Consider the following 12,500-nt stretch of genomic DNA (forward strand, 5'->3'; position numbering starts at 1 on the left):
CAATGCAGTATTTACACATTCATAGAACTATATTACAGTACCAAGTCATGAGGATAAGATGAACTGTAGCAAACAGGATGTATAATGCATTTAGGAACAATTCCAGGAAGTATCAAAAGTTTCTAAAACCAATGCATTATTCAGATATTCATAACATTTATAAATTAATATCAATTTCATATTCCATCTGTTCCCAATAATCATTAGAAGTTTCCCATGCATAATAAGACATTACCAGGGGCTTCCTTCTGTATCAACATGGGAAAAATATTGTAAGGGAAATCATAAATACAGGAGGACTTTTAGTACAGTAAAAGAGTGAAATAAGTAAAATTTAAAGAAGAGAAAAAAAAAACAGTATTTTTAAATAGTGCAGTACAATAGGATTTCAAATATCAAAATATTTATGTGTATGAACATGAATGTGCCTGTATTAATGCTTGTATATGTGTGTAAATAAGCTTCTGTCTATAAGTGTTTATGTAGGTGTAGATGAGGGTGTAGGTGTGGGTGTGGGGGTAGGTGTGGGTATGGGAATGGGTGTGGGTGTGGGTATGGGTGTGGGTGTGAGTGTGAGTGTGAGTGGGTGTGAGTGTGAGTGTGAGTGGGTGTGAGTGGGTGTGGGTATGGGTGTGGGTGTGGGTGTGGGAGTGGGTGTAGGTATGGGTGTGGGTGTGGGTGTGGGTGTGGGTGTGGGTGTGGGTGTGGGTGTGGGTGTGGGTGTGGGTGTGGGTGTGGGTGTGGGTGTGGGTGTGAGTGTGGGTGTGGGTGTGAGTGGGTGTGGGTGTGGGTGTGGGTTGTGAGTGGGTGTGAGTGTGAGTGGGTGTGGGTGTGGGTGTGGGTTGTGAGTGGGTGTGAGTGTGAGTGGGTGTGGGTGTGAGTGTGAGTGGGTGTGGGTGTGAGCGGGTGTGGGTGTGAGCGGGTGTGGGTGTGAGTGTGGGTGTGGGTGTGAGTGTGAGTGTGGGTGTGGGTGTGAGTGTGAGTGTGGGTGTGGGTGTGGGTGTGGGTGTGGGTGTGGGTGTGGGTGTGGGTGTGGGTGTGGGTGTGAGTGTGAGTGGGTGTGGGTGTGGGTTTGGGTGTGGGCATCCATGTCCATGTGCACATACATGTGCATGTACATGTATGTGTGTGCATGTACATGACAACATTTGGATGCAAACAATGTGGGAGAACATATTGAAAACATGTGTAAAACATATGTATAAATAGGTATATGGAGGTGTGCATGGATGATTATGTGTGATCATATGTGTGACAATACATGTATATCAGAAAATACACTTACAACTAAAACATTCTTTATCACAATTGCATGAATACCTGTTGTGCTAGTGAATATTTCAGTGGTAGAGGGAGGAGTGGTGGGGAATGGGGAGGAGGCAGAGGTGACAAGCTGAGGGGAGGAATCACTGGTAACATAAGGAGGAGGATAAGAGGAGGAGTCGAAATCCACTTCCACGACTTCGGGAATCTGCACGGTGAGGGTGTCTCCAGGGCCACTTGTGTTGGTTTCTCTTCCAGCTCCTAGTTCACGATTCACAAAACAAGCAGCAAACAAAGTCAACATTAGCAGGATTGCAGTGCAGGATGTATGGGATAAACAAATGGCCCTCGAATGAACTTGTTAAACTTGGTGAGTATTCTAATGCTCGACACTTAATAATTATTAGTGTGTGGATAAACAAGAAAACTCTATAAAAAAAAAAAAAAAACTTAAAAAACTCTGAAGGCTTCTAGCAATGTCTCCATCTAGCTATGCATTAATGGCAAAATCATGCAATGCACATCTTCTATTCTCAAATGCAGAAAAGCAAGTTCCAAAGCATTATTAAATTCACTGATAATTCCTTTGTAGACTCACATCACTGAAGTATTGATCAAACTGCTTGTACTTTTAAAATTTATAAGCAAAAAATAATCTATCATAAAGATTACTTTTCTTGTCTTTATTATATGGGCATTCCTAACAGCATATCATATTTTTCCTTAAAATGCTGACTACTGTCTTTATGATAACATATTTCACATGCATACAATTTATATCAGTCCTGAAATTCACTTCATTTGACCAATGCAGAACTTATCTTCTTAATTGGCGCATTCTAATTCAATCATAACTGCACGTGAGATGCCTTGCTTTCTCTACATACCCTTCATCAGTCAATTTATTTAGGATTCCTTTTGAATTTTGGATTCCATATGAATTTCCCTCTTTTATTTAGGAATCAATATATAAATTCACTTTAATCTTTTCTGAATTACTGAATGGTTTTACTTCAAATTCCTTCAGATTAATTATCTGAAGTTGAAAAGCCAAAATGGACAAATTTACTTTTCATTCTGATCACATTATACTCTGTTTATTATATTAACTCTTTATAAAGAATTAAAATACCTCTTTATTATTTCTATTTGAGGAAACTTGCAATAAGATGAGAAAAATACATTTAACAAGAGAGCAAATCTTTAGAACAAAGAAATCTTGGGAGTTTTCCACATTCCAACCTTAATCTGTTCTTCACAGTTTGTAAAAGGGGTTATATTTGTTATGAGCTATTATGTAATATCACTTGGAGACAGTCCTATCAAATCAAAATAGGATATCAATGTATAAAATCAAACAAAACTTGACAAAACTCTTTTTAAAAAGTGGTTCCACATATTAAGATAAATAAATAATTAATTTGTAATATAATAAACCAGCAAACATGCACCAACCAGAGTATCTATACACTTACCAAAAGTAGAAGAATGGAAGTATGATGAGCTTCTCACCAGGTGGCATTTCTGCAACAGTGCCCTTGGACGGTCAGTGCTCTCTGCAAAGTTCACAATCTTGCTGTTGAGCGTGACATCGCCAATGCAGCCAAAGAAGTTAGTGTCTGTGGCTGATGCAGCAGCTGCAATATTGTATTCTGCTGGTACTCCACCAAAGAATACAGGTCCATCAAATGGCACTGCTGGTTGTGCAACAGACACTCTGGAGAGAAAAAATGAGTTAAGCTAGTAAAGGTCAAATATGATTAAATTTGTCAACAATTACTTGTGGCTTTTTGTTATGTTAACTAATAACAAACTAAAACCAACCATGTATACAGTTTAAATCTAACTAATGTATAACAATTATATATTTTTCAATCATTTATCAAAACCGGAACTCTACAAACTTGAAATCTTCGAAGTCATCAACATGAAGACGAAGCTGGTTATGTTCACGAATAGCATTAACAACATGCCATTCACTGTCATTATATTTATTATAGGACCCTGAAAAAATTTAAGCAAATTAGATCAGTGCTTACACCCATGACTGGTATTTTAAAAAGCTCATGGCTCTCTTTTCCTTAAATTTCTGAAATAAAAGCCTTGTTAGTTACCCTTACTTCCATGTATAAAGTTTTAATTCTCCATGGATTCTATATTTTGCTAATCCAATATTAGCAAAACATGTAAAAGTAAAAAAAGCCATACCTGTACTAAGCTCTCCACCTGGAGCAGCTCTCAAAATGAGAGCACTTTCTGCCAGTGACAGAGAGACATAACTGTCTTGGTTCCTTGTAGTTGTATAGAAAATGAGGCCATCTGGCTGATCTGTCTTGAACTTGAAGGTGAGCTGTAGGCCAGTTCCATCAGGGCTAGTGTGCTTCACATAGCCTGGAGCCATCTTTTCAAAGGATACTAAGCTGGCCACCTGAAATTGTTCATTAAATCATGTACACTCTATTTTGCTGTGCCAAGTTGTACTTCATGTGTCACTGAATGGAAAGCATAGTGTCAGCAGAATTTTGCAGTCAGTTAATCTATATGCAATGGAAAGAGTAAATCTTTAAAAACAAATTGACAATTTATGAGAACGTAAAATGTTACTACTAATACTGAGAAGTTCATTCTCATGCTAAATGATTAACAATCACTAATAGTTACCTTAACTGGGCAGCCAGGTGCTGCACTCAATGTTTCTGTACTCTTAGAAAGATCAACAGCTACAGAGGACATGACTATGTTGTCAATGCACCCATCAAAATCATCATTTGTTGTATCAATAAATTCATGTTCACCAGGCAAGCCTCCAAAGTACATACTTTGTGGGACTTCTGTGAAAAGCCTTGCAGTGCCTGGAGATTCTCCTTGGACTCCCTTACTATCAACCTGGAAAAAATAAAATTAAATATAATAAGATGTTTATTATATATCAATGCCACAGAAGTTAGCAGAATTTAGCAATACCAAATTCTGTTGATGATAATACTGTCTCTGACCTTCATGATGCCTCTATTCTGCTCTCTTGCTACTTCCACATGGTGCCACTCTCCATCATGATAGGTCTCCTCTGACCTCATTGTCGCTACTCCTGTTCCAAGGTTGAATTGGAACAGCACATGGCCTTCTTCCATGGTAACAGCTATGTACTGATCCTGAAAATACCAGATAAACATTATTAATAATAACTTTACTGATTACTTTAATACACATCAAGACTATTACCATAATCATAACATGAATGAAACTATGTATATTTCTCATATTTTTTAATTTAATACATTTTAATCTTCTGTCATTTAGATACATTTACTTGCTCAAGGAAATTCTACCTATTTCATTCACATTCACAATGTTAGTCCATTATACATTATACATACATCAGCACCACTAATGAAGAAGAGGATACCATCTTCTGCATAGGTCTTAAAGTCAAGCTGCAGATCAAACTTCTTCTTGAATCTGTAGCCATTGCGCGTGTCCATGGCTGCATATCCGTTGCCATCAAATCTTAGTCCAGTTGGAGGAACTAAATCTACAAGTTGATCTCTGAAAAACATTAATACAATTATTTCCTGAAAGATTCTCCCATAACAACTAGTTCATCTTACCATCACATTTTCCTTACAATTGTTGAATTTTTACAAAAAAACAAAACTAATGAAGCACATAATGCTCTAAAAAGCCATGAAAAAAAAAATACATGAAGAATGAATGTTGGTCTATGACATATCACAGACTCCTATTACCTTTCCAGTGCACCACGTTGTTGAATATTGTTGGTGCCATTAGACATGAAGTTCCACAGACCAATAGGACGATCACTGAGCCTGAAGTCTTCCACTTGGCCATAGAAAGAGGTGCTGCGAATGGCACTGTCAACCTGAACTCCAGGTGGAATTCCACCAATGAATATCTTTGACACACCCGGATCAAGGTTGAAGACAGAGAAGGTGCCAGGTAATTCATGTTCTACAGATGCAATTGCCTCACTCTTGTCCTCATCTTCATAAACTATACTTAGTTTCACAAGCTTACCCGTTCTGGAATTAGGAATTAATTGCATTATTGGAAGTTTATGCTTTAATGAGCTTCTTTCTAAATTTGTGTCAACCAGTTTCATTTCATATTCCCTTCCCTCCAAACAGACACATATTTCTGACACCAAATGGTAAGCACTAAAAAAAAAAAAAAAAAAAAAAAAAAAAATCATTCATAACAAAGGACAATAACCAGACCTGTCAACCCTAACTTCTCTCCAAATGCCATCATCTATGCGCAGCTTATTGTTCTCAATGGAGTGCGAGCCATCACCCAAGTCCATTGTGAGGCGGACAAATCCACTGTCCATCTCTAAGGCCATGAAGTCATCTGTTTTAGTGCGGCGCATCAATTTGCTTCCTCCAACTGGGGTTCCCATGAACATCAGCAATCCTGAAGGTTCATCAGTACGCACGAACATTGATACCTGTGGGGTAAATACATGCAGATTGCATTTAAAAATATTATATAAAATATATGTAGCCACATTTTTTTAATCATCAAAAACAAATGCAAAATATATTTTCTGAGCTAACTAAACATTCATTTTCCAAATACTTTAATACGATATGTAAACGAAAATAATTTACCAATGAATCTCAATAGTAATTCTACATACAAATGAACTTCCCTTAGCATGGATTTTATTTGCACATGGACGGTTCCACAAGTGCTCACCACCAAGGAGCTAATTCGTAGGCCACAAATTTTTGCCACACCAATATCACAGGGTGAAAAAAGCAGGTAGATGAATAACCCACAAAAAGGTGGGTACATAGATAAATTTACAAAAAGGCAGGTAGACAAGCTACAAAAAGAAGGCCCGTAGAGGAATATAAGCCTATAAAAAAGGCAGGGAGACAAACAATGTAGAGTGTACACAGGTATGAAATGAAAAATTACCACAAGAGGAATGGAAGAAAATGTTCTATTCCTGTTTCAGTAGTGTTCCAGCCAACATACCTTGGTGGATGTGGCTGCCTTTGTAATATCCTCTGGGTTTTGGAGCTCAATGGTTGTGTTGGGCTGGAATTCAACACCAACTTTGATCTTGTTGGCCAGCTCTCGTGTTTTCTGGATGGAACGGCGCAATTCCTTGAGTCGGTCACCCACATTGATGCCTTTCATTTGGATGGATTCCTTCTTTTGGCGTAGGCTGGCTGCCAATTCCATCATCTCTGGCACCTGCTGCTCTACCTGTTCCACTTTTTTTGAAGAATGTTATATTACTCTTTATCCTTTCTGAATGTTGCAAATACTTTTTTTTCTTACTTTCTTTTTTCTTTTCTCTACGTTCAGCAAAACACATATAACTGTAAATTACCCTGTCTAGGAAGTGAGACATTAAATTGGATTCTTGTATCTCTATGCCTTGCTTTACTTCAAACATCTTGTCCATAAATATAGATAGTTACTTCAATCATAATACATGCAAACCAGAAACAAAATTACAGTACCTTGTCTGCCTGAAAGTTCAATGGCCTTTTCCCCAGCAGCAACATTCTTCATCAGCTGACGACCCCGAACTCCTACATCGGAAATCTGTTCCTCTACATTAGCTATGTTTAGAATGGCTTCCCCAGCAAGGTCCCTTGACTGAATGGCATTTTCCTTTAGTCTAGATGCTTCATCTGCAATTGATTCTTGTTGCAGCCTGTCCAATGCACTGTTTTAAAGGAAAACATTTTTTACTAAGAATAGCCTTTCTCACAGGCAATTTATCAAGAATATCATTTCATATATTCTCTTACATTTTGGGGGCTTAATCCAAATGAAAGCACTTGAAGTTTTTGCTAATAACAGTACTGATACACTAATGACTGATAGCAACAGTAACCATAATAAACCAGCTAATAAAACATAACAAAAAAAAATCAAATTAATAAAAACAAAGAAAAAATTCAATTAACCTGCCAATCACCACAACGGTATCACTAATATATGTATTCATATCTCTAAGGGTGCGGACATCATTCTCAGCCTGGGCAAGTTGGGGCTGCAACTCGCTTTCCACTTGCTGGGATCGCCACTCTGCCATTTCATATTTCTCTTCTGACTTCCCCTGTGATACAACTGCATCATCACTGACACCTCCTGAAAGTTCCATGGCCTAGGAAAAATAAAAGAAAGAATAAAGATATTATACTGTTGACAATAACCACAACATTATACCATTAATCTGCTAACTTATTTCACTCAGGCATTTTTTTGCCCCTTCTATTACATCTTTTTATTTCCTGCCATGCTTAAAATTCTTAACATTATCACTTCTCATGCAAAGTCACTTCATTCTAATAATAACTGACATCTAAGATCATCTAAAATCATTGCAATCATATTGTCTGCTAACCTCTTAAACTTTCTTTTTATACAGTTAAAGCTGGAATTCATCCCAATTTACAAATAACTTCCAGACTTTCTGTACTTGAAAATATTTTTTTCAGAAATTGTAATATCTACCTTCATAGCTGCTTCCTTTGCTGCTTCTGCAGCTTGGCGAGCATCTTCAATTGCTTTCACAATGTCCATGTATGCATTTGCAGCTGCAAGGGCCTTTTCAGAAAATTCTCGGGTGTCAGCAAGTAGACTGTCTAGGTTATCAGCCTGTAATTATATTAAAATAAGAATAATTCAAGAATTTTCTCTAAAATGGAATTTTATAATGGACAGCAAAACAACAAGTTCTCATTTATTATCTACTTTGCCACAGATATCACTTGCTCTGTAGTTTTTGATTAACAGAAAAAAATTAATCCCAAAATATAAATGTTGAGTACTCTGTAAGAATATTCCCATACCCTTGTTTTGAGTACTTCTGCATGTTCTTTAGCTTTCATTGCTGGTAACTGTGCTTCCTCTAATTCTTGCACTATTTGTAACACTGTTGTATTAAGTGTGGATCTGGCTGCATGCAATCGCTCCAACTCCATCACTGCAATAGATATGTACATGTCTTAATTATAAACTTTAATTAAGTTGAAATTATCAAGGCATTTCAGATACACTGTTTACAATTTCTGTCACATGATAGAAATGAAAAAACAATTAATATCTACACAAAACAGATATACATACACAGCTCTTCATAGTTCATTGAAGCATTGAGGTAATTTTTGTTTGCTTCATCAACTCGATTGCGTGACTTCTCCAAGTCTCCATCTACTTCCTTGCCCACACGATTTGCTTCCTCTATCTTCTTCTTTAGGGCTTCATAGCTGATGGAGAATTGAAATTTTTATCAACGTAGTAAATCCTCTTTTGGAAATGTCTTTGTTCTCTCACAGTTACACATGCAGCCAGTATACCATAGCATTTAATAGGATAACAGGTAAAATTGTATGTATAACAACATACAATTAGTTATATCATATGCCTTTGGTTATTACTGTTATCATTAATACAGATATTAACTTCCTGTCCTATGATATAATTCTAAAGAAAAAGGATGTACTTTGTTTCAAAACATTTTTTGTCTTTACTAGCAATTGAAATAAAAGAAAAAATATCAAAAACTGCTCTTCTTTCATTACTTCCTATGATTGAAATCTTCCAAGCCTAAGTTTGAAATAAATGCCTACAACTAATGTTTCATGATATCATGCAGATTTATGTTACATAAATTTTGAAATTCCAACAGTATTTTATAAACAAATTTTCTCAATCTTACAAACAATAAAAGTAATAAGCACAGCAGAATGTTACTGAAGTTAATGGCTCTTACCCAAATAATTTATTGTTACGATTTCTTTCCCCGGCATCTTTGGTTTGCATCTGGGCCTTCTGAATGAAACCTTGCATTTCCTCCAGCTTTTTATCAAAGTCCTTTAGCTGATCAGCATAAGCACCGACTGCCTTATTATGTTCCTGAAGAAAAGCCAAAAAATCAGTAATAAATAATATTGAAATCCGACAAGTACAAAGTTCCCCTGGGGACAATGTCAACAGTACAAAGAATGGCTATAAGATATCTTTTAAATATTGAGCAATAGTTTACAGCTCAGATAATTTTCTTATTAAAAAGACCAATAAGGCAATTTCTAACCTTAACTGGCTCATAGAACAGGTTGATCTTGTCCAACAATTCCTTGGACAATTCCAGTTCTACTTCCACCTTATCACGGAATTCCTCAAAGTTCCGATCTTGCATGACTGCTACAATAATTTCTGCTTCATTAATGGCTTGCTCAAGGTGGGCACCTGCAACATAAATGTGTTCCATAGTAATTATTCAAAAGAATAACATACTTTGCCTTATTCTTTACCTAACTTCCTCTACTTCATTCTCCACATATCTATGCTTATCTTTGTATTCTATTAATCTTTTTTATAATCTAAACAAAATTATAATGTTTAATACATTCATTCTCAGTACTTCATCCAGCTTGCATAGGGGTAGTATCTAATTAATCAGGATAATAAGTATCTCAACATATCAAATTAGCACAAAAACTGTGCTAGTGAGTGTGTGTTGCTGCGGGGGTAAGGTTTACGGTGAGGGTAAGGTTGAGGGTGAGGGTAAGGGTAAGGTTGAAAGTATGGGTACAGGTGAGGCTAAGGGTGAGAGTAAGAGTTAAAGTCTGAGTGATAATGTGTGACCTAGGAAGGGCATGAACAATAGTGTGTAACTGCTAAAAATAAAAAAGGAAAAAATATATTATAAGTATAAAGATAACACTTTAGCTGGTCCCATAAAATCCATCACCTCACCTGCACCAGTCTCTAGGCCAATGACCAGACTGTTAATCTCCCCAATGATGTCACGCACAGTGTAGAAAGCCTCATTCAGTTGCATTTCTACATCCAGAGCTTCCTTGTGCACATCAGATCCATCACCAGCTGAGTCTCCTGCTCTGTCCAACACAATGCCTGCCTGTTGTGTATAAAAAAGCAATGATTAGGAAGCATGTTTTGAATACATACAGCAAATCATGACATATTCACAATAAGTAATATGAGAAAATTCTGACTTTACTATGACTTTATAGGTGCAACTCAAAGCAATGGTTATATGTCTTTATAACTTATAACTATGACGACGATGACGACAATGACGACAATGACGGCAATGTTGATGGTAATGACAATGGCAATGATGGTGATGGTTGGTGATTGGTGGGTCAGTCCATGATCAATGATTAATGAAAATGATAATTACAATGACACTGACAATAAGAATACAGATAAAACTGATAATGAGAATACAGGTTGCAACGACATTGATAATGAGAATATGGATTACAATGACAGTGGTAATGACAATGACAAGGATAATGACAGCAACAATGAAGATGATGCTGATGACAAAAGAAATTGATCTAAATTCCTAATCAAGCCAAAAATTCCTAAAATATAGCAAAGTCAATCCAAATATAATAATACTAACTCTTCCAGACACAGCCTGAGCCTCTTTCCTAATAGCCTCGAGTTCATCTTCAATAGGCTTGGTATCTTCCTCTGAAATGTCCATAAGGGCCACCTTTGGCTTCAGCTCTTTCATTGTTGAGTTGATGACCTCAAGACGTTGGTTCAAGAAGTAACTGTATGCTGCCGACTGAAAGAGAACAAATTATATATTAGTTAATGACTGGATCAACAATTATTTGACTACAAAATTTTATTAAGCAAATGTCTTTTCTTGGAATTCTCAGTTGATCATGGGATTACTGAAAAAAGGTGCCATATCCTCAATAAGTTCTTTCTGTCTGAAAATTAGTATATAAAGGAACCAATCATCCACTTTACAATCAAATTGTAGATCTCTATTCCCTAAAACACATAAATCTAAGGCTTACATTCCCCAATACTTTTCTGCTGGCAAATTTCATTCATTATTTTGCAAATTATGGGTAGAAAATGTTCCACTTTATAGATAAATGAGAGGCTTACAAAAAAGGTTTGTCATCATACTCATTTAGTTTTTTCTCTAAACCTACAACATTCTCTTTTCCTTAAAATCTATTTTAAACTAAAAATAGTTACTAAAAACAGCCACATTCATTATAGTCAAATAGGTAATGCAAAATTCTATTCACTGGTCTTGTGTATATAGTATCAATAGATTTGTATTTACCTCAAATTCAACAATAGTGGGTTCTATAAGGCGTGAAAGTTCATCTGTTGTATCAAGAAGGGCATGAACGCACTCATCACATTCACGGCATCCAACACCATCAATCAAAACCCATCTGAAAACAAAGCAGTATTTAGTACCTGTCATTCCAAATATTGGCAGCACCTTTCAATCTGAATATGTATTAAAACTTTTTGCATTCTTTTTCAATTCTAGCTATATCTATATCATGCAAGAGAGAGAACTTACCTGTAAGGACAGCCATCACAATTTGCTCCAATCACACCAGGCAAGCAAGAGCACTGTCCGGTCAGGGGATCACAACCAACACCAATGCTAAAGCCTTCTCGACATGTGCATTCTGTAATTCAGCAGGTTACACTTATTGATAACTAGTATAGATGTTTACAATGCCCCTAAACTTAATTAAATCAATAAAGAAAAAAAACGTCAAAATAAAAAATGAGAGAGATCAATACCTTGACAACCCAGCTCAGAGTAGTTCCAGTACCCAGGCTTGCACTGAGTACAGCGCTGACCTCCTACCCCACCTCTGCACTCACACTGCCCAGTTCCTCTGTCACACTGTGTACTGACAGATGCAACACCACAGATGCAAGGCTGACATCCCTACAGAAAAAAAGTAATGGTTAGAAATTAATCACTTATTTATAAATTCTGTGGCAACATATCAACAACCTTCAAGGAAAATATATCTCAAATGAAATTGCAAACAATTACATACCTGACATGATGCAAAGCCCCAATGATCAGGAGCACATTCACTACAGTCATTCCCAATGACATTTTCATAACACTCACAAACACCAGAGAAGTGTTGGCAGTTCCTTGTACCGCACTCATCGCATGTACAACCTGAAAAGTAGTTATAAAATAATCAGCAAATATTAACCTTAATTCTTCTTTCATAACTAATACCCAAATCATGAATATTACAATAAACAAAAAACAGGTTTATAGTAAAAATTAATCAAAAAGTAAAATGCAAGAGCACATTGATAAGATTCCTTCTTAAATGAAGATGAAGTATCCTGATAGTTTCTAATCATAATAGACTCAAACAACACTAATGCACTCTTTAAGCATACATATAAATGTAACAGCAAAA

General features: G+C 36.4%; 1 protein-coding gene across 6 annotated transcripts in view; it reads right to left on the reverse strand.

The window, feature by feature from the left end:
- Window positions 1–12,500, reverse strand: part of LOC125048247 (laminin subunit alpha-like) — a 55,965-nt gene that overhangs the window by 8,464 nt on the left and 35,001 nt on the right. For 4 of the 6 annotated variants that reach the window (XM_047646855.1, XM_047646851.1, XM_047646850.1 and 1 more), the window contains 23 exons: window positions 12,117–12,247; window positions 11,851–12,001; window positions 11,621–11,732; window positions 11,372–11,486; window positions 10,685–10,852; window positions 10,009–10,171; window positions 9,344–9,498; window positions 9,023–9,165; window positions 8,377–8,516; window positions 8,100–8,233; window positions 7,762–7,905; window positions 7,212–7,411; window positions 6,759–6,967; window positions 6,265–6,506; window positions 5,499–5,728; window positions 5,010–5,303; window positions 4,641–4,809; window positions 4,260–4,415; window positions 3,925–4,149; window positions 3,472–3,691; window positions 3,168–3,267; window positions 2,739–2,980; window positions 1,321–1,524 (listed from right to left, as the gene is read on the reverse strand). In XM_047646855.1, the coding sequence (XP_047502811.1) occupies window positions 1,321–1,524; window positions 2,739–2,980; window positions 3,168–3,267; window positions 3,472–3,691; window positions 3,925–4,149; window positions 4,260–4,415; window positions 4,641–4,809; window positions 5,010–5,303; window positions 5,499–5,728; window positions 6,265–6,506; window positions 6,759–6,967; window positions 7,212–7,411; window positions 7,762–7,905; window positions 8,100–8,233; window positions 8,377–8,516; window positions 9,023–9,165; window positions 9,344–9,498; window positions 10,009–10,171; window positions 10,685–10,852; window positions 11,372–11,486; window positions 11,621–11,732; window positions 11,851–12,001; window positions 12,117–12,247 (4,047 nt within the window). The remainder of the gene's footprint in view (window positions 1–1,320; window positions 1,525–2,738; window positions 2,981–3,167; window positions 3,268–3,471; window positions 3,692–3,924; window positions 4,150–4,259; window positions 4,416–4,640; window positions 4,810–5,009; window positions 5,304–5,498; window positions 5,729–6,264; window positions 6,507–6,758; window positions 6,968–7,211; window positions 7,412–7,761; window positions 7,906–8,099; window positions 8,234–8,376; window positions 8,517–9,022; window positions 9,166–9,343; window positions 9,499–10,008; window positions 10,172–10,684; window positions 10,853–11,371; window positions 11,487–11,620; window positions 11,733–11,850; window positions 12,002–12,116; window positions 12,248–12,500) is intronic. The other 2 variants (XM_047646853.1, XM_047646852.1) reach the window with 1 other exon arrangement.

The sequence above is a fragment of the Penaeus chinensis genome, chromosome 43 (assembly GCF_019202785.1).
Source record: "Penaeus chinensis breed Huanghai No. 1 chromosome 43, ASM1920278v2, whole genome shotgun sequence".
Taxonomy (NCBI): Eukaryota; Metazoa; Arthropoda; class Malacostraca; order Decapoda; family Penaeidae; genus Penaeus; species Penaeus chinensis.